The 25,991-nt window shown below is 48.9% G+C and overlaps 6 protein-coding genes across 6 annotated transcripts; 1 reads left to right on the top strand and 5 right to left on the bottom strand.

Moving 5' to 3' along the window:
• Positions 1 to 194: 194 nt before the first annotated feature.
• On the bottom strand, positions 195 to 1,088 carry N7447_002613 (metallophosphatase domain-containing protein; the record flags this gene model as incomplete). Its single annotated transcript, XM_057226888.1, has 1 exon — positions 195 to 1,088. The coding sequence occupies one exon, from the start codon at positions 1,086 to 1,088 to the stop codon at positions 195 to 197; it is 894 nt and encodes a 297-aa protein (XP_057090904.1).
• Positions 1,089 to 1,739: 651 nt separating this feature from the next.
• On the bottom strand, positions 1,740 to 6,477 carry N7447_002612 (uncharacterized protein; the record flags this gene model as incomplete). The annotated part of the gene is made up of 4 exons (XM_057226887.1): positions 1,740 to 4,546; positions 4,695 to 5,655; positions 5,708 to 5,887; positions 5,947 to 6,477. 4 exons carry the CDS (start codon positions 6,475 to 6,477, stop codon positions 1,740 to 1,742), a joined length of 4,479 nt encoding a protein of 1,492 aa, XP_057090903.1.
• Positions 6,478 to 6,899: 422 nt separating this feature from the next.
• N7447_002611 (uncharacterized protein) lies at positions 6,900 to 7,232 on the top strand (the record flags this gene model as incomplete). The annotated part of the gene is made up of 2 exons (XM_057226886.1): positions 6,900 to 6,946; positions 7,031 to 7,232. Coding segments are annotated over 2 exons (249 nt in total), but the record flags the coding sequence as incomplete, so codon positions are not given.
• Positions 7,233 to 8,732: 1,500 nt separating this feature from the next.
• On the bottom strand, positions 8,733 to 10,462 carry N7447_002610 (uncharacterized protein; the record flags this gene model as incomplete). The annotated part of the gene is made up of 4 exons (XM_057226885.1): positions 8,733 to 9,601; positions 9,661 to 10,056; positions 10,117 to 10,318; positions 10,373 to 10,462. 4 exons carry the CDS (start codon positions 10,460 to 10,462, stop codon positions 8,733 to 8,735), a joined length of 1,557 nt encoding a protein of 518 aa, XP_057090901.1.
• An 8,797-nt stretch (positions 10,463 to 19,259) lies between these two features.
• On the bottom strand, positions 19,260 to 24,199 carry N7447_002609 (ATP-binding cassette glutathione S-conjugate transporter YCF1; the record flags this gene model as incomplete). Its single annotated transcript, XM_057226884.1, has 6 exons — positions 19,260 to 19,523; positions 19,580 to 19,671; positions 19,735 to 19,803; positions 19,860 to 20,014; positions 20,071 to 23,837; positions 23,912 to 24,199. 6 exons carry the CDS (start codon positions 24,197 to 24,199, stop codon positions 19,260 to 19,262), a joined length of 4,635 nt encoding a protein of 1,544 aa, XP_057090900.1.
• Positions 24,200 to 24,819: 620 nt separating this feature from the next.
• N7447_002608 (ankyrin repeat domain-containing protein) lies at positions 24,820 to 25,839 on the bottom strand (the record flags this gene model as incomplete). The annotated part of the gene is made up of 1 exon (XM_057226883.1): positions 24,820 to 25,839. One exon carries the CDS (start codon positions 25,837 to 25,839, stop codon positions 24,820 to 24,822), a length of 1,020 nt encoding a protein of 339 aa, XP_057090899.1.
• Positions 25,840 to 25,991: the final 152 nt, after the last annotated feature.

Raw genomic sequence — 25,991 nt, 5'->3', positions numbered from 1 at the left:
AAGATGACGACAAGAGAGTGCTACGTATCTGTCACAATGATATGATGGTTATTTAACCTTGGAAGGGAATTTGTGGCCATCTAAGCGCCTAGCATAAGATGTCTAGCCCAAGGCCCCGGAAAATAGCACTCGACAATATCTTTCGATTACAAGGGGATAAGGTAAAAATATAGGAAATCCAAGGCACTGCAACATCAAATGACAACTTTGACGGGCTGTCTTCGTTCATCATCTCTCAATCCTCCAACAATGGCTGGATTCACAAGTAAACATTTTGCCTCGACACTCGGATTGTAACATGTCTTGACAAACTCGCGTATTGTATACAGAAGATTCCAAATACCCCCTCTAGCAATGACCGTGCGCTCGTACGCCTCCTGGAGCGTATCAAACAAGATCAATTCAGTGCCTGCACCCGCATGGACATGTCCAAACACATGTAGTCTAGGCTTGACTCTCCACAACTCTCGCAGCAGGTGAGCACAGCCCAGAGTCAGCAAGTCAAGGTGACCACGTGGCGGGCCATGAGTTATGAGCACATCAGTCCCGCCAGGCACCGAGCCAGACCATACGTCTTGATCGGGAGGATATTGAAAGGCCCAGTTACCATTGCGTCTAGTAAGAGGACTTCCGTAGATCCTGAGCTGACGACCATTTGCACAGGAAACCGTAGTCTCCTCGTTTTCTAGGTAGATAATGTCACCCCAGTCGAGCTGGGCTCGCTCGGTGATAGCTTGGTCTGAGTCGTCGCGCGCTGCGTCGAGTAAAACATCGTGATTGCCGGCAACAACTATTTTTGTGGGATGGGGCTGGGCGCGTAACCAGGCGAGTGTTGCCTGGAGTTCCTTGAATGAGCCCGATTGTGTGAGATCACCGGCATGAATGAGAATATCTCCATCGGGAAGGCTGGGTTGACAGTTGTGGGTATCGGAGACGCAGATAATAGCAACAGCGTTTGTGAGTGGTTGTGGGAGGATGATTTGATGCCAAGTATACAGCTTCCGCGCAACAAAGATACAAGGGCGGGCCAGGAATTGTTCCCATGGCGTAGGGGTTTGGCGATTGAGGAGGTCACTAAGGCTAGACATGATCGAAGACTTGGGACCTACGTAGTCGTAATGACAAATGTCGCTTTAATGTGATATTTGTCTTGGCGCTGGGGGCAGGGAAGACTGTTCTTCCAATGGTTTAGAGTATAGTTGTGGTAGGTATTAGGTATGGTATTCTACGTAGGTACTGCATATACATATAAGCTAGTCTAATCGAAAAGTCCATTATTAAAATACACATTCCTCCGAGTGGGCTATTACGTTCATTCGCGAAAAGATTTAGCGCTTCTGCATTCCTCTTAGTATTTCTGCTTCTGCCTCAAGCCCGAAAATTGCTGAAGACACACGAGATAGCTCACGTTTGATTAGTCGATTAAAGTCACGACTCATGACTATTGGGGTAACAGCGCTTACCTGGCTGTAGAGTTACCTAAAGTAGTCCAGTAGTTTAATTTACTGTATACAGATGAAAAATGAAGTAATTGAGAGAAATGGATAAATTTTCGCTGCGAATGTCCATTGGGGAAAAAAAGATATCATTACAAACGGCTCCGCAAAATGCAAACGTGAGATGAGCATAGAAAGTAAACAGGTACTCAGATCTATGGCCCATATGAGAGAGTAAATCAGTGTCAGATACACCATGCGATAATCACAACACGGGGAATAAAAAAAGCGTGCTGCATCTCTTTAAACGCCATTGGAAGACACGTCGTTCTCTTTCTTATCCTTGTCTTTGTCGTTATTCTCCTTCTTCCCGTTCGTGCTCTTGGCCATCTCTTTCTCTCGCCTATGGCGTTCGAAATCCAGGGGCACATGTGCAAGTCCACGGGCACCAGTGCGTCGGATACGCTGCTCGGTGCGGGACATAGGTCGGTCCGGGGTATCAGGAGCATAAGCGACCTCGTAGCCTCTGGCGGTGCGATTAAGTGTCATACGCGGGGGTACATAGGAAGTTGGCTGGGGGATATTCCGGGCGTGATGCTTTTCCAGGATCCGGGCAACAGGGTTCCAGTTTGGGTCATGCCATGGCTGGCGGATTTGGCCAGTCCAACCGTCGAAGATTCCAGGGCCGGTCCTCAACTTCTCGGCCAAGATCCGTGCCCGGGAGAGGGCAATCTCGTCCTCGTCGACTTGGCGAGACCGTTTCAGTCGCGCTTCCTCGATTAACTGGAGTTGTTCGTCGGTCAAACGCTTCGGCTCGCACAAGGCCTTGGCCCGTGCAAGCTTTTCTTCCAGCTTTTCCAAGATCGGGAGCTTCGGCATGGGGCGGTTCTCTGCTTTATAGACGGAGAAGTTGAAAGGGACATGTTCTTCCGCTGTGGATACCCTGGGCACCTTAGTACTCGGGCCCTGCTCCTCCGGCTGGGGCTCAGTCTGCTCATCCAGTACTCGCTTCTTTTTGAGGACTTGCGACTCCTGCGGCGTAGGCTTTTCCCTTTCGTGTGCCTCTTCAAAATGCACGGACCGTTTGAATGATCCATCAGGCGCTACAGCAGGGCCTTTTCCTTTCAGCGAGGAGCGTCTCTTGTGCTCATTGAATCCATTTGCGTCGGTGGCCTCATGCTGTCGTTTCAGCGACCCTTGCTGTCCAGGCGCCACCGAGGATTCTGGGCTTTGGAACAAGGGCGTTGGCGGCTGAGCAATCGCCGTGTCAGGAGAATATGCATTCGATGTTGTGTCGAATATTTTAGGCTGGCGAAGTGCTTCAAATAGGGTCCGGGGAGGCGAAGGGGCTGTCGCTTGAGTGTGCGATACAGACCGACGCGTGCCCGAAATTGAAGCCGAGGCGTTGATAGGAGGTGGGCCAGGTATTTGGGCCTGTGCAGGTGCAGGTGCAGAATGGCTGAATACTGAAGTTTCACTCGGCTTGGGTGCAGTGGTTGCTGGTATATCCGCTTTCTGGTTAGGCTGTGGTACCTTGGGAACTGCAAAGATTGAGACGGGGACTGGAGATTGGCTTGCAACCGCGCTCGAAGACACTGAAGTGGTACCAGCACTGTTCACCGAGAACGGCGAGAAGGGCTGCCCGTAACTCGACGCAGTTGCCGGTTCCTTGACTGCATTTGTATCTGCGACTTTAATGGATTGGGAAGGAGATAGAGTAGCAGAGGTAACACCGGTTCCCAGACCTGCAGCTGGGAAAGATGGCGGAGCATTCGGAAGCGCAAAAGGATTGTTCGGTGCAATCGATGATTGCTGGGGTTTGGCATCGCTTTTGAACATCGTAGACTGAGTAACGGTATCTGCAGAAGGCTTTTCTATCTCACGGCTTGCCTTTGGAAACATGGACGTGGAACCAAAGGGATTGGTACCAGAGAATGTGGAAGATGCGAAGGGGCTCTTGGATTCAGTCAACGATGTAGGAGGCAAGCTGCTGGGCTTGAAGAGGGTAGATGGCTCGGTAGTAACTGTCGCCGGCGTCTCCGTCTTCTGGGCTGACTCTGATGGTTTGGGGAAGGAGAATAAGGACGGCGGAGTGAAAGCGCCCGCCTCATGAGGCGAAGTGCTAGGGGGTTTGAATGGCGTAGACTGTGCAGGGGTGGTTGCCGCAGGAGTCTCTGTCTTTTGGGTTGAGTCCGATGGCTTGGAGAAAGAGAACGTAGACGGCGCAGCGAAAGGGTTCGAGGCGGCGGATAGCACAGAACTAGAGCCATTCGGGAATAGCGAGGCGGGTTTGTCTGTAGTAGACGATGCAGGAGAGAATATGCTGGGCTTTGAAAACGCAGGCGCAGGCGCAGGCGGAGTTACATCAGATGTCTCTGTCTTGGATTCTGCGTACGCTGGTTTTGTGAATATGGATGAAGAAGAAGTAGAGGCGAAAGCGGACGGCGAGGGCCCCGCGGGACTAATGGACGGAACAGCTGGCTTGTCGACAGTATCAATCTGAGCAGGGGGTTTTGTCTGGAAGAGCGAGGATGCCACATTCGTGGTCAGGGTAGAAGCGTCGGTCTTGTTGCTTGGCTCGGGTTCTTTTGGGGTCAAGAATGGGTTTGGCGAAGAAGTGAAAGGAGACGGCGCTGCAGGAATGACAGAGGTAGAAGGCATCGAAGCTGCGAATGGATTTGCGGGTGGAGGAGATGGCATTTTAGATGGCTGAAAGGCCGCCGCGAAAGGATTTGGCGGCTTTGAAGCGGCGGGTGGCGGATTTGACTGGAACAGGGAAGGCGAACTTGCGTGAGTATATTGTAAAGATTTCTGAGACTCGGAAGCGATCCGGAATTCAGACGCAGACGTATCCTGAAGAAGAGTATTGTGTGTTTCAACCACAGGTGCGGGCGTCTGGTTATCAATGTCACTCACGAAGAGATCCCCGTCTTCAGCCTCAGCCTCAGGCAGGGTTTCACTCTTGTCAGGCAACTGGGAGCGATCAATCATGCCCATTCTTGCGGCTTCTCTAATGTTCATGCCGAGGATGACGGCAACAAGACTACGTCCTGCACGTTTTGACTCCACATAAGTCTCGGAAAAAGAGTGGTCAGATGAAGGCGCAAAGTCTGGAAAATTGTTAGTCATAAAAACAAGGAAAGAGGAAGAAATGTGATGGATAGAATGTATCATGAACTTGGGGCGATGGAGAAGGGGGAGGGAAATGAAAGGAAACGAGATTCGGTTGAGATGAAGTTGTTGTTTGGCATCACTTACCAACAGAGTCTACTGGTCGATCACCCCAATTGAGATACAGTCCACCATTCGCGTTCTCCACAAACTGCAAGTCCTGTGAATTGCAATATTCAATTGTTTGCTCGTCGTCGTCGAAGTGCAACACTTTGGTTAATTCCTCCACAGTCCAATGGTCGTTTTTGGATTGCTGTGACAGCGGAGTCCGGCAGTAGGCTTTCCAGATTGCGCGGATTGCTGTCTGACGAATGTGGTTGAAGTACACCTCAGCCACACAAGCCATCAGATACGACACACTCGGGGAATTGATGATGTTGAAGAAGCGAGTGTAGAGTCCCTGAGCGACTGCGTTCGTTCGGCGAGAATCCAGAGCACCTTGAGGTTCCCATGTATTACAGGCAGCAGCAAAGAGTTCTAATGCCACTTGCACGCGAGGTGAAGACAGTAGAGCAGGTGGCCATTTCTGGACACGGGCTTCCAGGTCAGGCCGCTGGTCATGGATCGAAAACAAGATATGGTAGGCGCGGAACTCATCCTCGTTGGGGAAGTGAATACGCTCGCGGTTATCATCGTAGTAGTACATGAGAGATAGCATGGTGTTGTTGAGCTGCTCACGCTCCTGGTGACGGTCGAATTGCTCCGTGTTCGTCGGGTTGGAAAGAAGATGCAGAGATACGATATGGAACCGCGCAATTCTTTCTAGACAAAGAACCGCTGTCTTCACATCTTCTTCGTGTGTAAGCTGCTGGACCGAGAAGTCGTTTCGGATTGATCGTGTCCGATTCCAGACAAACATGTGGATGGCAGCCAATGATTCACCGCCGTTGATAACATAACGAATGAGATAGTTCATGGTTTGCAAAAGTGTCTTTGGTGTGCGGATATCCGAGGGCAATTGCTCGTCATTTCCAGCTGCTGCACGCCGGAAGCGTTTCACCATCTTGGTTTCCATGATTTCTAGCTGGTTCGTTGCTGGGTTATGATACTAAAATTGCGTGTCAGCGTGGCGCCAAAGATAGCAACCGGCGCACCATTACCTTTTCACATTTGTCGACTGCTTTTTGCACGATCCGCTCTACTCTCTCGAAATCGGGGCACATGCCAGTACAGGTACCCACAGGCGTGATAGCCTGGTTCAAGGAAGTCGGCTGGTTTGGGTCCGCCATTTGGCCATCTTTGATCGCCCGTTCGCGCTGTCTCACTTGGTCAATTTTCAGCTGTGGAGTTCGTTAGCTCTGTGGTCGTGTTGTCCATTTTCAAGGAAGGGCAGGCTGACTTTGTCAAAGCGTTCCTGGTAGTTGCTCAACGTCGATGCATGCTCCATGGACGCGGCAATATTTGATCCTCCACCAACAAACTTTGTCGAGGATTGTTGTTTCATATTGCTCGTGGGTTGGGCGAATGGGTTTTTGGCGACGTTCGAAGCCGAAGCACTGTTGGTGACTCTGGAAAACGGAGACTGCTGGGCGGGCTGAGCGCCGAACGGCGACGCGACAGATTTTTGCTGATTGGTTTGGGCAAATGGCGAGTTGATAACACCAGGCTTGGGGCCCTCTGCGGGTTGTTGGGATCCATGCACGATGTGGCCTGCAGCGCCTGCGCCGCGACCACGGCCACGAGCTGTCCATGTCGCTGACCCTCGTCCACGCCCTCGAGCCCTCGTCGCACGAGGTGCAGCTGCCCCTCTCGGCACATATGTTGACGTATGTCCAGGGTTCCCACCTCTTCCCCTTCCCGTTGAGCCTTGCACGCCCGGCGCGCCTCCCCTATGGCCGCGGCCAGCAGAAGGATTGAACGGGCTAGCCATCCTGCCCGCAAAGAGCGGAATTAAGTGGATAGGCCGCCGCCTCTTGGAAAAGCCTCCCTGCTCGCTTTATGGTCAAATTGGTTTCGGATTTTTCAGGTGGATAACTCCGATATGCGATAGGCGGCAAAGTCGACTGCGCAGAGATCTGGAAAGGTGTTTGCTGTCTGCTGGAGTTGGTTCGCCGAGGCGACAACAAAGAAGTTAGCCCATGTTCTAAGGCCATGATAAAATGGCCGGAATATCCCAATACCGCACAGAAAAGATGGCGGATGGATACAAAGAAAGGCCGGAGGACAAAGCTGTGTTTAATAGACTTGGGGGGTAGGTATTCGCGCTACCTGTCAGTAAACTCACAAGTCTTTTCTCGTCGGGAGGACGTATGAGCGAGCTTGCGGGCTTATCGCCTTCGGTATTTGCGATTGATGGGATTGTTCAAGCTCGTGAATCGTGCGCGTCGGAGTTTGCGATAGTGGCGTGAACTGGAAAGGCGGCACCGGTTGATTAGCCACACAGCAAAGCCCACATGAGAATAAAACTGAATTTAAACGCGTAGTGAGCACAAAGCGATTGAAGAGGATGGAAATGCAAGTTCCGCTGTGCTCACGGAGCTTCAAGCTGAGCGGCCCCGGGGAGTGGCTCCGCTTCTTCCGCTGACCAAGCGCCTAATTGGGCGGGCGGGCGCGCGTCCCGCGCTTGCGCCTAATTGGCCGCTGGAGCGAATCATTGACTATTCCACAGTCAACAGAAACAATAGGATGTATGTATTATTGACCAGAGCTGCCATTGACAGAATTGTGTATTGTAAGCAGATACCAACCCCAGAAGGTCCTATCTGGACCCCGGGGGTCTCTGTTCATCTGGATTCAGGGCAGATATTGTGAACTGCATATAGACCGACGGGTGAGACTCGAGCCTCTAATTTGAGTGTAATACAATAATCGCAAATTTCTTGAGCGAGAGAAAAGTTGAAGAGCCTAGGGATTTAAGAGAGGAGAAACCTAATAGAAAGACAAAAGCATCTATAAGACGACAAAGAATTATATAGTCCAGCAAGTATTCCATCCAAGTCCGACGCCTATACTTCTGCCTAGGTAAGATGTGGCATAGTAGGTGACCAAGTCCTAGTTTGTATTCAATACATCATAAATTTATAGGGAGACGCGAGAGTCATGTCGAATTAATACAATATCTACAAGAAACGTTGGACGCTTGCGCGGCCGCTGTGTACGACACTATGTTTAAAATGAATGCTATGATGTCTTTATGGCTGTCTATTTCCCTTTTCAGTTTTATGGTTGGAAAGATGAAAGGGCAGCGCAGAGCAGAAAACGTACAGATGACTATGTCTCAGGTTGTACCTAGAAAACTCGTTTTCACAAATGCTTCTACAAGATACATTATAATGGCCACCGAAAAGACCACTAAAGACACATTACAAGGCCGCATAAGCAGCCAACTATTCTTGTACATATCCAATCATAACCAGAGGTTAGAATTAGACCCTGTTGTTTGTATCAGACACCCTATGCGTGAAGTCTCTCGGCTGAGGGCTGGGTTGAACAATAGTACTCCATAACAAGAAGAAAAGGTTAGAAAACTGTTAGTAAAGGTCTCCAGAGACGCTTAGGTGCATGGCCAAGTATGAGATGAAATAGGTGAGTACATAGTTGGAGAAACTAAGAGCTAGACTAACTAGTTATAAAGTTTGACAAAAGTTAGAGGCACTGTTGCATATTATCGACAGAATAAAATTTCAAGTATTTACCCAAATCTCATTTATCAACAGCTCCAAATATCCAAGTTGGAGAACCCCATATAGACAACAAAAGCAAAAGGATCAAGCGAATAAGCAGATCAACAGAAGACAATAAAATGATGTGAAAGGTCAACACCAAAAAGATAAAGGTGAAAAAAAGGCGAGACCGTAAATAAAAAGCAAAGAAAGAAGCTGCGGAAAGTAAAGACCGGAATAGAGATCACTTCAAATCAAAACAAAAACCCAAGTATTTTCAAAAAGAAAGAAAAACAAACAGACCCAAACCCCATTTGTACCGGCCTCTGAAAGATGACCCCAAGTTTTTATACCAAAATTTCAAAAATCACAACTCCCTTGGCAAAGCCTTATGATAAGCGCTAAGTTTGTTGGCCAGAGCCATCACTCATATATGTTCGTTAATACCCATACCCATACCCATTTCATCGCCATCCTCGACTCAAAATCATTCGTGACAAGAATCCCACACCAAGTAAGTCATTTAGACAGTGTGGGAGAGAGGCAGCGCATTATTGTTTGGGTGGCCCAGCGATCCAGTTCGGAAAGGCAGGGATCTTTGGTGGATGGAGTCCATCTGGGACTGCTGGGCGTGGTGATGGGACATGTCATGCATTTGCGATACCATGGGCATCTGGTAGGCCATTGTAGACTGTGCCATACCCTGACTAGATGCCGGCGTTGGGTACTCGACCGGTGTGAAGATGTTCTGGCGGAAAGATGGGGCCCAGGTGTCGTAGTGTCCCGCGCGTGAGTGATCGGGTGTGGAGTTTGAGAAGGTGTTGTGAGTGGAGTAGTCAAAGGACGAGACTGAGACGTCGTGGGGGCTGATCATCTCTGCTGTCACGGGAGCGTTGAGCATGGACTGCGAGAATGACTCGGTGTATTGAGGAGGTGTGGCGTAGTAGGGGCGGTCCTGTCGGGTGGGATGTTCGAAGTTGAGAGGTTCCGCCACGGAGAAGTTGCCTGGGAGGAGGGAGCGAGCTGATGGGATGTTGTCGATGGGTGTGGTTAATGAGGTAGATGCTTGCTCGAATGATGAGATGGGGGTCATTAATCCTTGGCTAATGTGCTCGGGCTCTTCGATGGTCACCGAGGGGGTGGAGTCGTCTTCTTCATCACCCTTAGGGCTAGGGCCTCGGTTCATTGTGTAGACGACCATGTTGGCATCGACTTCACCTCTCTCGAAACGCTCTTCCATCTTGCGGACCCGAAGGATCTCGTAGATGATCTCGACGTGAGATGCGTGCTTCAAGCTCCGCTTAGTGTCGCCAGCAACGTCCTTGAGCTTATCAGCAGTAATACCGTAAGCACCGAGCTTGCGAATAATGTGAAGCAACAACTCAATGCGGTCTAATAAAATTGAGTTAGTAAGTAGAACAAGAATCAGTCAGATCTAAGGGAAATCATACACTCTTTTCTCAGGTGGTCAGGCTCCTTGTGCATGACACCGGGAGGCCACCACTCAGGCTTGGTCTTTTCTGGGTCACCAGTAGTACCGGGGGCGGATCCTGGTGGAGCCTTGCCACCGTTGTAGGGGTGTCGGACCTGCTTGCGAGGCTCGATGAACTTGATGAATGCTTTGGCAACCATGCGGCAGTTAAGTTGTTGGAAGTGCTTCAGGGCACCTTCATAGTAGGCCATGACCTTCTGGGCGTCTCCGATGCGGAGAGGGACCATTTCGGTGGACCCATTAGCGAACTCTTCGCTGTCAGAGTCCTGCTCAGTCAGGCGATCGTCACAGACGGAAAGAGCAGGAGCGTTACCCTTACGACGTCTCACTCGACGAGGAGATGTGTCCATGGTCTCTGTGTATTGTTATCAGCATACATTGGTCGTTAGGGTCTGGGAATGAGCCTTTGACATACGGTGAGCAGGCGCATGGTAGCCGATACGTTCACCCAGAATCTCGAGGAAGTTCTGGCGGACTTCCGGGGTGAACACAGTGGAGTTACGCTCTTGAATCGAAGATGATTCATCAACCTTAAGCTTGCCATCACGGTCCAGGTAAATCATGGCAAAGTGGGCGTAAGGAGGACGGAAGGATGCGCGGGAGGAGCTCATCATTGGCTAAATCGAACATCAGTAAGAATGAACCCATGTTTCTCTTGCGGGGAAACATACAGGAACATCCCCCCATCCGGGGGGTCCTTCGAGGGCCGAGGCAGACCTCTTCATGGCGCCGCCTGTGGGATTAGGTTTGCTGTAAACCATGGTGGCGGATATGTATAGGTGATGTGGGTGAAACCAGCTGGGACGCAATCGTCTCGAGAAGGATAATTGAATCTCAGTCGAAATAGAGTATCAAGATATCGGGAATGAGAGTGATTTTGGTTCTAGATGCTGCACGTCTAGGAGAGACTTTTCTCTTTATAGATGGTGTTGCTCGAGTGGCGGGGTTGGGATTTAGTCAGGATACTGATTCTGTAGACTTGCAGTCAGCCAACTGCTTCTAAGTATCTTCGGCAGCACCAGTCCGTCCCCAGGAGAGGTGTTCATGAACCAACGGCGGAAAGCCCATTGCCGCACCGGTACGGGAACCGGTAGGACAAACGCTGGTATTCCGGCAACCGGGGTCCAATCAAGCTCTTGTAAATAGAACTAGGAATCGGATGGGTGTACTCACACAGTTCGAGTGGACAATGTGCAGGTGTCTCAATGGGGATGGAAAGCGGATAACTGCAGCACAGTGACTGTTCGTAGCCGGATGCAGGAACGAAAGAATGCCTCCACTTGTTATGTTCTCAAGTAAACGAAAGGGAAGTTGAGACAGTTGTGAATGAAATAAACAAGACGATCAAGTGGGATGGTCGACTTAAATAAAACCCGAGGGTGTATAGCCAAAACTCAAGGGGATATGCACGCCTTTTTCAGTTCTAGATTTAATGTGTACAGATGACAAAAGCACGACAAAAAAAAAATAATCTAATTAATCCCACAAGGATGATCCTAGAAGTCGGAACCTCATCGTATGCAGCGAGATTGGCGCAATTCACGGGCATGCAGTAGCTTAGGCTTGGGGCCCCGATCCAGGATCCCTGTCCCACTATTTGTAGATCTTTTGGTTTTCTTTTTGGAATTTATTTTCGTACTTTGTTTTTATGTTTTTTTTTTCATTTATATTTAAATATTCAATTATTTCACGGGTCAAACCCCCCAAGAGTGGCGCTCCTATTATCGATATCCCCCACAAACAGTTCAAAATCCTTGTTCAGATCTCTAAATCCCTATAAAATACGAGGCAACCAGCTAGTAATATCGATAGTTAAAATATTAACTCTGTAACTCGTAGCTGTCAGGCACACCCAAACACCCATTAGGAAGACGCACAGGCCCTAAATTGACGGGTGCTATTCTTAATATGCAGATCGCAAGTGTCGGAGGTTCCGGTTCAGAAAAGTAATTCGTCATGAAATCTAAAAAAGCACCTGAAACTGTATAATTATGCCTACACTTATATTACTTATTACCCAACTTTGATTAAAATATTATCTATAACATTTTCCTCTTCTCGATCTTCGGATCTCAATACCAAAGTGCCCCGACACTAGCAACCAACTAAAATCGAATCCACACTTCCCGTTCTTGGTGAACCTATCAAGGTGCGGCTTGTGCAGGGCCCAACATCCTGGATCCTGGGAGATGACTCGCCGATAAACTGTCACTGCTTCCTTTTTATTCCCGTCTGGAGCTTATTGCCGCCGTAGATCTCCGTTCATTGACAGATACCCCGGGGTGGCAAGCCAAAAACGGTGGGTGTATGGTACAGATCTTGGCTTCAGCTGAGTATAACCCCCCCCCCCCCCCCTGAGATCGGACCATAGATCAAAATCAAATCAAATTAGTTGAAGCGAAAGGGGAATAAAGTACGGCTGTACGACCGTAACTCTCGGCTACGATTTTACGCGCGGTGGGCTATAAAACATTCAAAACGCTCTAAGACAGATCGAGATAGTGAGGTGCCTGGCAATCCCAATACCACGGCGTTGATCTACCTGCCCGGGGAAGAAAATTGGTTGCAAAATGGTTCGAGTATTTATGCCACGACGGGTTAGTCATGTACCTTTGATCTCGGGGATCTTTTGTGACTTTGTGACAGCCCAATCAGCTGTCGAGAAGCTAGTTACCACTTCCCCCCGCCCGGGTCCGTGCTAAGAGTCCAGGGGAAAGGTACTCCGTACCCAGGGTGCTGTCAACGCGTCCATCTCCCGTTCCGGTGGATTACTCTGGCGTTTCTTAGGATAACTACAATTTACACTGTGGATCTTGAACAAAGAAGATATTCAAACCGGCTTAAGTCAATGCAACCCAAAAAAAGGGGGGGGGATGAGATGATCCAAATTACTATACTATCTCTTGTGTACTATCTTGACACAAAAGGGGAACACATAACACATACATCCTCGGTCCCACTATCCACCCACGCTATATCGGGGATGCAAGAGGCAGAGTTTTTTTTTTTTTTTCTGACGCACAAACAATTCCAATCTGATTGTGTACTTTGACCATTGTATCCATCTGATCAATCTCATCCCATGCAAACTACTGCCTCCGTCTGTGACCTTGTGGCATTCCAATTGCCGTGCCGTCCGCAGCAATAGTATTGAACTGCAATATCTCTTGATTGAATGCAGTAACCCCAACTAATGTGGCGAGCAAATTAGATTATTTAGGTTGTCGCCAGGCACACATAGAACAAAGCAGTGTAATTGAACTAGACGATTTCAGGGCATCGCTACGAGTACAAGATTAGGCATTTTTTTCATGTTCTTTGAGGGCGCGAGACTCGCGGAACTAAACTAGAGATCCTCCTATATTTGGACTAAATCCACGGCTCCATCGATGACATCCCCGGAAAGTGTTTGCTTTGTCCGTTTAGCCGCTGTGTCTTTAGCGTCTGAACTAAGTGAACTTCTCTAAACTATCAGTTACAGTCGGTTAATTTAAGGGCGAAAAAAAGTCCCAGTTACATTTGAAATCACGGATTAGTCCGAATGTACGGACTGCGAAGTACTACAATATTCATTATCCCAATTTGAATTAACTTGGTCTAGACTTTAGACGCATCCCCCCTTTTTTTCCTTTTTTTATTAAAAACATGCCAGAGATGATCAGGGTCCTACAATTAGGATGAAGACTTCCTATTGGGCACAAGAGTCGATCCCTCCTTATGTAGGTCCCTGTGCAACCGCTCAAGCAAGCCACAACGTGGCTCAGTTATTTTGAGCACCGCCACAGGGACATGGCAGCTGAAGCAAAATGTCTGTGTTACTTAAGGTACAGCAGAGAAGCATTCATGGATGTCCCCTGAACCTTACATATGTCATTCACATACTCCGTGGCGATGTTGAAAACCTACGACAAACGTCAGGAAGTTTGACAGCTTGGCACTGCCAATCCCTATCACACTAGTTTCAGAGCAAACAAGTTACCAGCGTCAACTAATAATATAGTGACCGCCATTGCCGCTTACACTATAAATAAAATAATAAAACTAGGGCCCAGTTGCTCGGCGATGCAATCACCCTGAAACCTCAAAATGAGGCGTGACTTGGCTCCGCCGACTCGGCGGATACGTGACAGCGGGTTTGCGCTGACGGAAGAAACTAACTTGGTGGGGGCTGGTGGAAGGACTGGGCGACTGCAAAATGACTCGATCGGGTAGGGTTGGGTGATCTACACCTCCAACCACCTTCCTGTGTGTATGTCCGTTGTACATTTCTGGGACGCTCCAGAATGGCTTCCGAATTACAGGGACCGGGATGTCTCTTTGGGTTGCTTCACCGCTACAGGGTGGGGGAAGTGTACGAAGGAACCGAACCCCCAGGTTGATTTTCTGGTACTTTGAGCCTTGTCTATAGTTCACTTCGGTACTCGATAATCCAACAGTCGGTCTGGGGCTCGGAGGGATAGACATGTGGAAAGGGGGTAAGGGTGTATCCACGGAATATCAGCGGGAATCGCGAGACGGTGGTTTCGAGGTGCATGATCGGTGTGCTACAAAGATACCGTTGAGAGGCAACCTGCTCCCATGACATACGGATATTCGCGATGACAAGCAGAGTATATTCCCAGTCAGGTAAGAGAGCTGCACTCTTAAAAGTACCCCTCGTATTAATAATATTAATAAAGAAAGAAATGTCAGGGCCTATCAAATCAGTACTCTATTTGGATCTTCGGGACACATAAGCAGAAGGACCAAAATGACACATGACCAGTGCTCAAACCCGAGCCACCGCACGATCGATCAATGGTGTACATCGATCGAGCACGATCGAACCAACAAAGACTGGCTTTGCGTCATTCGGCGCCGCTTTATCGGGGCGTTTGGGGATGGGGCCGTGACCCGTACCTTTTTTTTTGAGGTCTAAAATTGGCAGGGGAAGTTCATGGTCAGACGGACACTCTCCACGCTTGTACTTTGTGTTTTGACCAATAATCCGTCGATGACTATCCCCGTCCCAACTCCAATCTCGCTAGGACCGGGGCCCAGGCTCGGCTCATTCCCCACTAATCCAGGCTGGGGCGGGCCGGGGATGGCGGTCCGGGAGAACTAAAGCTGTCAAACGCCAAATCAGGTCTAGCGTGTGCTCCACTATCCCAAGGGAAAGGTCAAAGTTGGGGATCATAGAGTCAAAAGGCTCTACCCGACGGGTTGGGATTGATGAAGAATTAAATTTCGCATTCATTCACCACATTTGGTAGTTGAAGGTTTCAGGAAGCGAGATTCCCAAAATGCGAACTATGACTCTAGATCGGCTCACAATTAGCCAAGGTCGTAAACAAAAGTTCAATTCGTATGTGCCCTGGTGATAGTATTGTTGATCATAACCTCATTTCCCTTCAGCCAGTCCCAATGAGCATCTTAACCGGGGAAGATTTGCCTATCTCATTGTAAGCGAAAAAATAACATTACAAATAGGCATCCGGTGGCTTTCGATAATTCTCAATGCATTCCAAATGGATATGCAATCTTTCTGGTCCCTGCCGCCCTGTAGAACAATGAGAAGAAGAAGAAGAAGAAGAAGAAGAAGAAGAAGCAATATGAAACCACAGGCAATCATCTCTCCATTGTGGCACGGCCCGGGGGGCCGCCCATAGTGTCCCTACAGGTCGGGCCAGCGCTACTGCGGTTCATACATTGTCTCCCATTGTGCTGCAGATGGAATATAGTTCCGTCTACACCGTACACACTTTGATATAGCTGCAACTACAAAATTCATTACGTTTACCCCTGAGGCTATCATCTTGATCTAGTGTATCTAGTCTATATACGATGCAGGAGTAAACCTTGGCAGATGGGCGCAATGCCCAAGCTCTTACACACAATTCGTACTTTGTCCCTGGTCAGTCTGACTAGATTGGTTGAATTTTCTTCAATGCATGATTTGCGATCCACTTCGCGGGTCCATCCTTTGAACTCGCTTAGTCCTGGGATAGTTAGGAGGCACCCTTGCAGCGGAAAATAACTCCGGTCACCGTCTCCGTGGGGGCCAACGTGGAAATTATCTGCACACAATATACACATGTAAGGGGAGAAACGCCATGTTGAAATTTCTATCAAATGTCGATGGAGAGGGCTTAGTTCGAACCCAGAGTCTCGAGGTCTAGATTACTCCTGGTAAACTTATTTTCCGTTCAAAAGAACACACAATCAAAGATAGCCCCAATGTGGGGAGTTCCTTAATCTAGACAAAAGGGTCCCAGATACCTGGATGAGTTGCATGGAGACAGCCGGAGGCTTTACCAAAGAGGGTCCTTGTATCGTACTTTGCAACTTTCACCCACAGCCAATCACACTATTCTTCCTAGTTCCTTTGACTTGTAAAACTCTACTAAGAAACTGTAAAATCTTCCCCGGGCCATGCCTAAGCCCCAAACCTTGACGAATCCACCGTAGCGGAACCTCGCGATCGCGTTTACAGCACGGCCTTTTGTTTCTCACATATCCTGTTCCCGCTAGTCTAGTTTCTTAGTGTCCGCTTATCCCCGATCCGCGGACCAATACCGCCGCTTGATGACCATATCTGTCGTCTGCACAGACGAGAAAAATTGCCCGAATCAGCGCCCACAAGATCGTCTCTGGGATCTGTGCTTTATCCCGATCGAGTGGTGACGTTAAAACGGATGTCAACATATAGACTTTTGAGGATCTACTTGATTCGGGATCCAGTGAACAAACTGGAGCCCGATAAACCTAACCTCTTTCACCCATTCAACTTCCCCTAAGGCTTGATGACCCTCTCTCCTACCGCCTCCCGATAAGGCCCGATTTTCATGCGAGTCAGTGGCTGGGGAAAATGCATTCTTGCGGGGCGTGTGACAAATAGTCCTCGACATTCCCATTCGCTCCAGAATTAAGGTGCATGCCATTATTACTAACTACTGACTGTGGGCTTTCTGCGTCGGTAGATGTTCTCTAACAGGAAAGATGAGGACGTGCATGAAGAAGCCACTTCCATTCCTTAGATTCACTCGTTTCCGAACTACTCGACGCAAGGAAATATCCACATGTCTAAAGGTTTAATCAAACAAGTCGTTAAGTTCTAATCTAAGCGTCATCGGGTCTATTTTCCCCTCGATAACCCTAATTCCCACTTCCTATTGTGCGAGTCTTAGCGTCTGACGGGGAGAAGCGATCCTTAGATTCCGCCACATTGGTTCTCTAGGGCCACAATGTATGCATCGTGCATCGTGCATGAAATTGTCGCGGTGTGCGGTGGTCTTGTGGGTATAATTTCCGTGGCTGGCTCCCCTCTACCCCTCAGGGCTGAGTCGATCGTAGGCCTGCAGGGCCTTCCAGTTCCCGTTACAGTCTTTATAATTCCAGATGTTTCTTCGAATATCTATTTTACTGACATGCAGGTCATTCATGCCGTTGAACTTTTTAGGAATAAGTATATAACCGAGAAAAAAAAAGATAAAGATGTCTCTCAATCTATCTCAGATTGCTGGTTCCTTTAGTATATGTGTAGAACTGGAGCGCCGGTAGCGCGCATAGTGGATAATGCAGAAGACAGTCATTACTCTATACAGAGACGGGATCAACTTCCGGGTCGCACAACCAGCTTCCAAATCGCCCGCCACTCTGATGCACACTGTATATCAATGTACGTATATCAATGTATGTATATCAACGTACATGGAGTACTTTGTACGATCGACTGGGAAGCGGGGATGACAGTCTTGGGTGACTACCAGTTCGAGTGGAGGCGTCGGGCTAAGGGCCAAAAGAGGAAGTGGATTAATGCACAGTCTCAAAAATAGCGAGCAACGCAGATTCGCTTGGAAGGCTCGATTCTTCCCCGACTGGAGCTATCCGGAAACCTGGATGTCCGTGCGATATTTGCAAACATTACTTCTTTTGTCGACGTGCACCTAGATGGTTCGCGATCTCAAGATCTCGATTCTTTTTCTGGTTCGTCAATCTCCCCATTCAGCAAGATCAAGGAAGCAATTTGTCCCCCGGAGCCCACAGGAGCCCACAGGAGCCCACATCAGAGATCAGTCATGCACCTTTTCGAGGTCATCCCTTGCCTAGTATCGAGATAGCTGAAACAGATTCAGGACGCAGGTCCACAGCCAATCAGATTCTAGAAACGGGGGAAAGGTCGATAATGCCATGCGATTAAGATCACGGTTACGTTTCCACGCGAGAAATAGAGGGATATCCCTTGTGTTTCAAAATTGTCAATCTTTACTAGAAAGCTCGCTAGATTAAACATCTGACATGCGAGATGCTGACATTGCCCCTCCTTTGGCCCCCTCTCAAGGACTTCTCTTTTCCCTCAAATAGAAATCTCGGAAATTTCAGAGATTTTAGAGATTTCAGAGATAGAGTACTTCAAGATATTCCAATGTGGGAACACAATTCCCCTTTATCTAAACGATTTCCATGCATATATAATTCCAACGACCGCGTGGACAGTCTGTTTTGCAGGCAGCAAGGAGGTGTGCAAACCGCCTCGTAAACGTACATATTTGAAATTGGCATATCTATTTTTTTTTCTATCCCCGGGGTATTCTCAGGATGTGACCGTCGAACCAGAGAGAAGGGGGGGGGATCGTGTGGCGGATGAGGGCCAGGGTGCGTTAGTTTGCATCATTTGATCATGTCAAGTGAAGATGGCAATCTTAGGCTTCATGTCCTGAACACACTAGATAGGCAGAGCTTACAATTTGTTATATTGCTGACCCGAACGCCTGCGAACAGACGTATGATGAGCAGCCAGGTGGCCGACCTTTCACCGCTACAATCAGTTGCTCTGATGGGATATCAAGAGATGTCACCGCCACGTTTAGTACAAGACGCTACTGCAGATAATCATCGACGGCTTTGCAACAGTCGTTTGCTAATTTAGTTTGACGCAGAGTTACGTTGTTCAGCTGGGGTCTAAACAATGTCCATTTTTGGGGGATTCTAGTTATTTCCGTAGTCAGGTTATTCACATATGAACACGCCGTGCACGGTCACAATTCGATCAAACTGTCAAAGCAAAAAACGAAGGGAATGTAAAAAGGAATCACTTCTTATCTGGTGGTTCGCAGGGCCAAATCCAATCGGAGCTCCTCGAGCGCACATCGAGGCAAGCCATGCCAACATGAAACATACCAATAGACTCGAGGACATATTAATTTTTTTTTTGCTCGCCCAGGAAATTGAATTTAGCCACTCTCCACTGTTTATGTCCGTCTATCCCTGTCAGGGGAGCGTCCCCTGGTGCAATGAAAAACTTTTCGTCAGTACATGTACATGCATATATGCACACCACCCGCGCCACATTCAGGACTATTTAGCCGTGTTTGAACGGTCAACAAATATCTGTTGTCAACATCCATGCAGCATCCGGGACCTCCCAGGATCGGCCCGAGGTACTAAAAAGAAAACCCGGCCTCCCCGAGCCACTCAGAGCTGCATGGATGGGGCGAATTCAATGCTGGCTGGCTGACCGATCCTTTTTGTCATGAACAGGGAATGCGGGGATTTGAGGCCACTGCGAGGGATTGGATTTTACGCCATTTGCGAGGAGGCAATACCACCATCGCAGTCGAGCAGGCCGGCCTCCTTGGCAAGCTCATAGAATTGGCCACCACTCTTGATCAGCTCTGCAGGGGTGTCGAATTCCGCCACTCGCCCCTTGTCCAGAACTACGATCCGATCCGAGTCAATGATCGTGTTGATGCGGTGCGCAATCGTGATGATAGTCCGGTCAGAGAAGATGCTGCTGCGTAGGGTGCGTTGTAGCAGCGCATCCGTCTCCACGTCAACTGCGGCCTATCGCCATTGTTAGCCGAAACTGTCATTCGAAAGTAAAAACACAACTATCTTACGGTTGCCTCGTCCAGAACAAGGATATTACTAGGAGTCAAAAGAGCGCGCGCGAGAGATACCAGCTGGCGCTGGCCTTGACTCAGGTTGGAGCCTGCAGTAATGTGTTAAGGGACTGGATGCCTTAGTCAATGTTTACAGGCAGACAGTTACTCACCTCCTTCCTGGATCTGAGCATCCAGTTGTCCGTCCATCCTTGAGACATGGTCCTTCAATCTCGCGTGATCTATTTATTACAGACGGTTAGTCGCTGAGATGGAATAGGGTTCAAGTTAGACTAACCGATAACGCTCCAAAGCTCGGTGTCATCGTGGACATGACGAGGATCTAAGTTGTCACGCAAAGTGCCTTCAAACATGGCGGGATCTTGAGGGATGATAGCGAGACGTCCACGAAGATCAGTCAACCCAATTGTAGACACGTCAAGCCCATCAATACTAAATTTTTGTTAGCCTAAAGGGCAAATTCAAAGGTGAGAGGGATATGTTCTTACTTGATGTTTCCTTCAATGCCCTCAATAATGCGGAAGAGAGCCAGCGTCAGCGAACTCTTTCCGGCGCCGGTTCGGCCAACAACACCGATCTTCTCCTTGGGCTTGATGTTGAGATTAACATCCTTGAGCACGAGGTCAAGTCCAGGGCGATAGCGGGTGCTGTAGTTATTGAACTCCACCGCACCTTGAGCCGGCCAGCCGATGGCAGGGCGACGCTTGAAGATCACCTCGGGTGCCTCGCTCGGGAGGTTGGCGTACTCGAGAACTCGCTCAACGGACACGATGTTAGTCTCAACCTCGACAGTCTGGCGGACAATCCAGTTCAGAGACTGTGTGATCTGGAGGGCATATGACATGGCCAAACCGACCATGCCTGGCGAAAGCTTGGTGCCAGTCGCAACGGACATAATGGCCAGTCCAGCGGATGCAAGAATGATGATTGAACCAATGAACTCAAGTCGAACGGCGAGCCAGCGGTTGGCACTGATGGACGGGAAGTAAGCCCGGAGATTAGCATCCATGCGCCATTCGTTCTCAAGGGCGAACCGATTCTCCTGTCGGTAGGCACGGATGGTCGAGATTCCGCCCAAGGATTCCTGGAAGTGAGCATAGATTGGGCTTCGGGTGACACTGTCCAAACGCTTCAACTCGCGGGAGGTGCTCAGATAGTACTTCTGGTAGCTAAGGTAGATATAACCCAAAGGAATGATGAATATCATGAAGGCCGGGGTGGATGCCGAAATGACAATCATGGTAAATATCGCACGGGCAGAGTTTGCGAACAACATGTTGAAAGTGCGAGCAAGTACCTCATCAACTCTGTAAATGTCACTAGAGAAACGGTTCAGGATGCGGCCAGATGGTGTGGTTTCAAAGAAGCTCATGGGGGAGCGGAAGATAGCAAATGCCATCCGCTCATGAAGTTTTCGAGATGCTTCGATAGAGCAGAAAATCCACAGGATCAAGTTCTGCACAATAACCAAGAGAGATGATCCCAGGCCAAGCGCCAGGTAGACACCAATGAACTTTCCAACCTTATCATTGGTTCCATGGGCTTCGTTCCACTCAGTCCAGCGCTTCAACCAAAAGTTACCCACGACTTGAGCAGTCTGAGCAGCCATCATGGCAATCAAATAAACCACGACTGCCATGACATTGCTATCCTTTGCGTATTGACCGTAAACACCCCATTTCACTTTGCCTTGCTCTGAAGTCTCTTGGGTCTGCTTGCTCTTGAGAACGTTCTCCTCGTCTCCCAACTTGCGCCGGGGACCTTGCCAGCTCACAGTGCTTGCACGGCGCAAGGTGACGGTACTGGTCCGTCTGCGGGCCTCGCCGCCACCACCACCTCCTCCTCCCCTGATGGGAATAAGGTCACCAATTTGTTCAACGTCCTCGCTGTCCGACGCACCACCGTTCTGGATTATGGTGGTTGTGACTGAGCTATCGGGGCTGGCAAGGTCTTCAGAGCCATTAGCAGTGCCTTCATCGTCCGAGTCAACCATCGTAGAGCGAACGAGATTGCAAATCTCCCCCTTCATGGCCATCAGTTGTTCATAAGTTCCTTTTTCGATGATGGTCTTGTCCCGCAACAGGCCGATGAAGTCAGCCTCTTTGAGTACAGTAATTGCGTTCGTTGCAAGAATTCTGGTCTTGCCACCGAGGAGGCCAGATTTGCCAAGCACTCGGTTGATGATGTGACGTCCAACATGCTGATCAACCGCTGAGAGAATATCGTCCAGAAGATAGATATCAGCACGAGCGTAGACAGCTCTGGCGAGTGTCAAACGTGCCTTCTGTCCCCCTGAAAGGGAAATGCCACGTTCTCCAACTTCGGTCTGGTCACCATCAGGCAAGTTCTTAAAGTCATCGAGCAAAGCACAGGCTTCAACGGCGAGGTCATAGAATGAGGGGTCCCATCGGTGTCCAAAGACAATATTTTCTCGGACACTGGCATTCATGACCCACGGCGTTTGGGCAACGTACGCGATCCGACCACGTACAATCACCTCTCCCTGGTTCTTCCACAGGTCACCCAGCAATGACTGGAGCAGAGAAGATTTTCCAGCGCCAACTCGGCCAACAATACAGCTGAGCTCTCCCTTGCGTGCACTGAGATCGATGTTTTCCAGCACAGTCTCCCCAGTATAACGGTTCCAAGTAAACGAGGCATCGCGAACTCGGACTGACTCGTCACCAGGATGCGCCACGGGATCTTGGAGGACAACGGCATTAGTCTGCAGCTCCTCTGCAGTGAAATATTTTATCAATCGCTTCACGGCCACGGAAGATTCGATAATGGACGTAATGACCATAGGCAAGATAGAAAGCGGGAATGTGAGCAAGTTGAACAACGTCAATGCAGGGAACACAATCTCAGTAGTCAAAGGTTTATCATTCGTCAACACAAAAACGGTGAATGTGGAGCAGGACACGAGGAAAGGGGTAGACTGCCAGGTAAAATTGGCAACAGATTGAGTGGCTCCAATTTTGCGGAGCGTGTTCAGCTCAAGATCATTTCTGATATGGCTAAGCTTGTTCATGAAGGCTGTGTTCCAGGCATAGAGCTTGATACTCTTGATATTGTTCAGAATCTCAGTCATTAATCGGGTCCTTGAGTCCTTGTTCTTCATTTGGATGATCTGCAACCTCTTCATCATCCGAGCAATGATACCATTCAGAGGAATCATAAGAATCATAACTCCGATACCAGCAAACATGCTCACTCCAACAAGCTGGTAAAGGGAGATCATGCACAGGGTGATTTGGAAAGGTGCAGAGATAAGCTGAGTGCCGAACTGGGTCAGATCTGCAAGGCGCTGCTGATCAACTGCCATGTGGTTCACAATATCACCGGTCGTCTTTGCCGAGCGTCCTTCGTTTGATAGTTTCAACGACTTGGCATAAATCATAGCAGTCAGGGCTGATTTGACTCTCATACCAGTGTCGAAAGCACGTTGGAAATATTGATGGAGGAAACTGGTCTGGACGACAGAAACAGCAAACATGGCCAAGGCGATGGCGACACCCCTGATGATCGGGTCCGGGTCCGGGCCCCGATACGAGTCAATGAAAGCAATGAGAAGTCGTAGGAGTTGCGGTTGCACAAAGGCAAGTATATCGCTTCCGGATTTGATTATCGCACCACGCACATAGGGGGCACCAAAAGCCTTGAAGAGCGCTATCCACAGAGATGGGTTCTTTTTCTCAAGCTGTTCATCCCATGCCTCCTTCAGGGCATTGCCTGTGGCTCGGGTGGTATCACGACGGCGGAGATTCCAGAGGTCATCTTGGGTCAAGTAGTTTTTGTATCCATATTTCATCATCGGGGTCATCCAGCCGAAGGTGAGAACCGAGAAAACATCGGCATAATTGTACGGACACTCATCCTCGTCTCCCAGCGCATCGTAAGCGCTTTGCTTCTTGGGTACGAAATATTCTAGCACAAATTCAAGGATTGCTAGTCCCAAGCTGACATTGAAGCAGACAAAGTAAGGGAGTTGGTCGATGTGTTGCTTCCGCGCAATCAGGGACCGGAGTTTGACCGCATACGCGATAATGAAGAAGAGCCAGTAAAATAGGACAACCCCATTGGGCTGTCTACTCCGCCAGTGTTCAAAGTACTGTACTGAAGTTATCACTCCTAACGAAACGATCGTTAGGACCGAGGACCAGAAGCGAAAATCGGTCCAAAAGCGCTTGGGGTCTGATTCGGCTTGGATCGCAGCTTGAAGAGCGGTGACAACGATGAGAGCGGCTAGAACGACCTATGAGAAAAATTCAAGTCAGCACATTATCAATAAGGTCCACGGGTGTGTGAGGGTGTCCGGCATGTACTAACCAACTTGGCGTAGAAATGCCAATTCTTCGATACGGGCTGCGGAATCCGCTTCCTCAGTAACAACCACAAGGCCGCCAGTCCGCTCAGCGCACCCCACACAGCTACTATTGCCACAGTCACATCAAGAAAGCATGGCGTCAGATCAAATCTCAATGAGCTGATGGGGCCCCAGCCCTCGCTATCAGTGCAGAAAGGCTGTCGCCGGGAATCAAGTGCCGATCCAAGGGAATGCAAGAGGTGCCCCGGGCGGGACGCCTCTAGGACCACCTGGGATTGGCCATCCAGCATTTTTCTGATTGACTTCGTCCCAGTATACCTTTCTGTGCACAAGCAAGAAAAGATACGTTGGAGAACCTCAAAGGAATAATGGAGGTATTGGTGTAAGAGCTAAGCTGCTGACTAAAAGCAAGAACCCAGCTCCGCTTTACGATGGGGAAATCCCGAGTTCGGGGCTATTTACCGTGCTCATTTGAAGTCGATTTATTACATCGTACATGTACACATGGAGACAGGGTTGGAATTCTTGCATGAAACTTGCGTAACATAATTAACAAATTAACTAGACCTTGGATAACCTCATGTTCACAAATTTTCCCATGCTCTCACGTGATCTGGAACGACGTAATCCTCGGGGATAAGCAAACACTAAGACCGATGCGGCTATTTGCCAAGGTTGGCTTATCAATTGAATTCTGCCAAGATTGGGGTTGGTGGTTTCTAGAACTGTTTATAATGCTGGTCATTAAATCGATATTGATATATGTGTTGTATTCGTATAATGTCCACAGTAAAATAAGCTTACATATGTATATCCTTTTCTTCTACAGATAACCAATTTTCAAAACATTATAGCATAATATATCTCTTGGTTGGTGCTATATATATATATATAAAGAAAACCTCAGATTTCAATCATTTTCCTTCATAAATCCCTCAATGACCTTTGTTATTTTTTCATTTCCCGAGATTTGTGCATACTCAGCTGCGCTACCCCAGTTCCCTCTTATATATGGATCTGCTCCATGCTCTAACAACCACTTGACCCGCTCAACTGCTCCTGCCATCACCGCATACACAATCGCATACTGTGCGACCATATGTCGGGACTCTTCTTTCTGATTAACATCGGCCCCACGATCAACCAGTAGTGCCATTACAGGAATTCTACTAGTATCGAATTCCTGACTCGGTACCACGCAACCAGCATGTGGGTTCGTACCGGGAGGACAAGCCCCGGCGGCATAATGCAGCGGCACGCCGTTTTGGATCTTAGCGCCTGCATCTAGAATCATACGCACAGCTTCAACGCCTCCATTAGCTGCAGCTGCTTCGAGTGCAACACACGAGGAAGTATCTGGCCCACCACGCCTATCATGACTGGTTTGCTGCACCCCAAGGTTGGGATTGGCTCCATGGTCGAGGAACCAACGAAGAAGAGGGAGGCTCTTGACGGTCCGAGGGAGAAGGGTACTACCGTAGTGACCTGTGGTGTTGGGAGTCCATCCATGCTGGGTAAAGAGCTCAAAGAGGGCAATCTGTCGTTCCAAAGGTACAAAGAAGATATTGCTTGGAGTTTCGCGAACAATTGGTGCGCCCGTATCGAGGAGATAACGAGCAACCTCAATATTGCCAGAGCGTAGGGCACGTGTTAGACCATGGTGAAGAAAAGCGGGTGTGAGATTTTCAGGTGAGACAATGGACTGAATGATGGAGAGGGGGCCGTGTTGGCAGGCGGATTCAAAGGACCCGAAGAAGGCGGGAACTTCACCAACCGGCTTAGGATTTTCACCGATGAAAATAATGTCAGCAAGATCCAGTATGGGGAGGTCATCGTATTTAGACCCCATTGTCCCTGATTGAGGTTGCATTTGCTGTCGTAAAGTAGTGTCACTATTGCTGCTGGTGCTCGGTTGTTGCCTAGCAGCCATCGTTTGAATTTGATGTCGGCGTGCATTTAGCATTAGCTGTTGTTGGGAAGACATGTTGCCCACAGCAATCATAAATTCTCGTCTTCTGTATATATTGGATTTTGTCCAAGTCGAGAGATTGACCAGGGGATGGGCCTTGTGATGCTAGTCAT

Source organism: Penicillium robsamsonii (assembly GCF_028829455.1).
Source record: "Penicillium robsamsonii strain IBT 29466 chromosome Unknown utg000001l_segment0_segment0, whole genome shotgun sequence".
Taxonomy (NCBI): Eukaryota; Fungi; Ascomycota; class Eurotiomycetes; order Eurotiales; family Aspergillaceae; genus Penicillium; species Penicillium robsamsonii.
The sequence above is the reverse complement of the archived record's forward strand: the minus strand, read 5'-3'. Positions and strand labels throughout refer to the sequence as shown.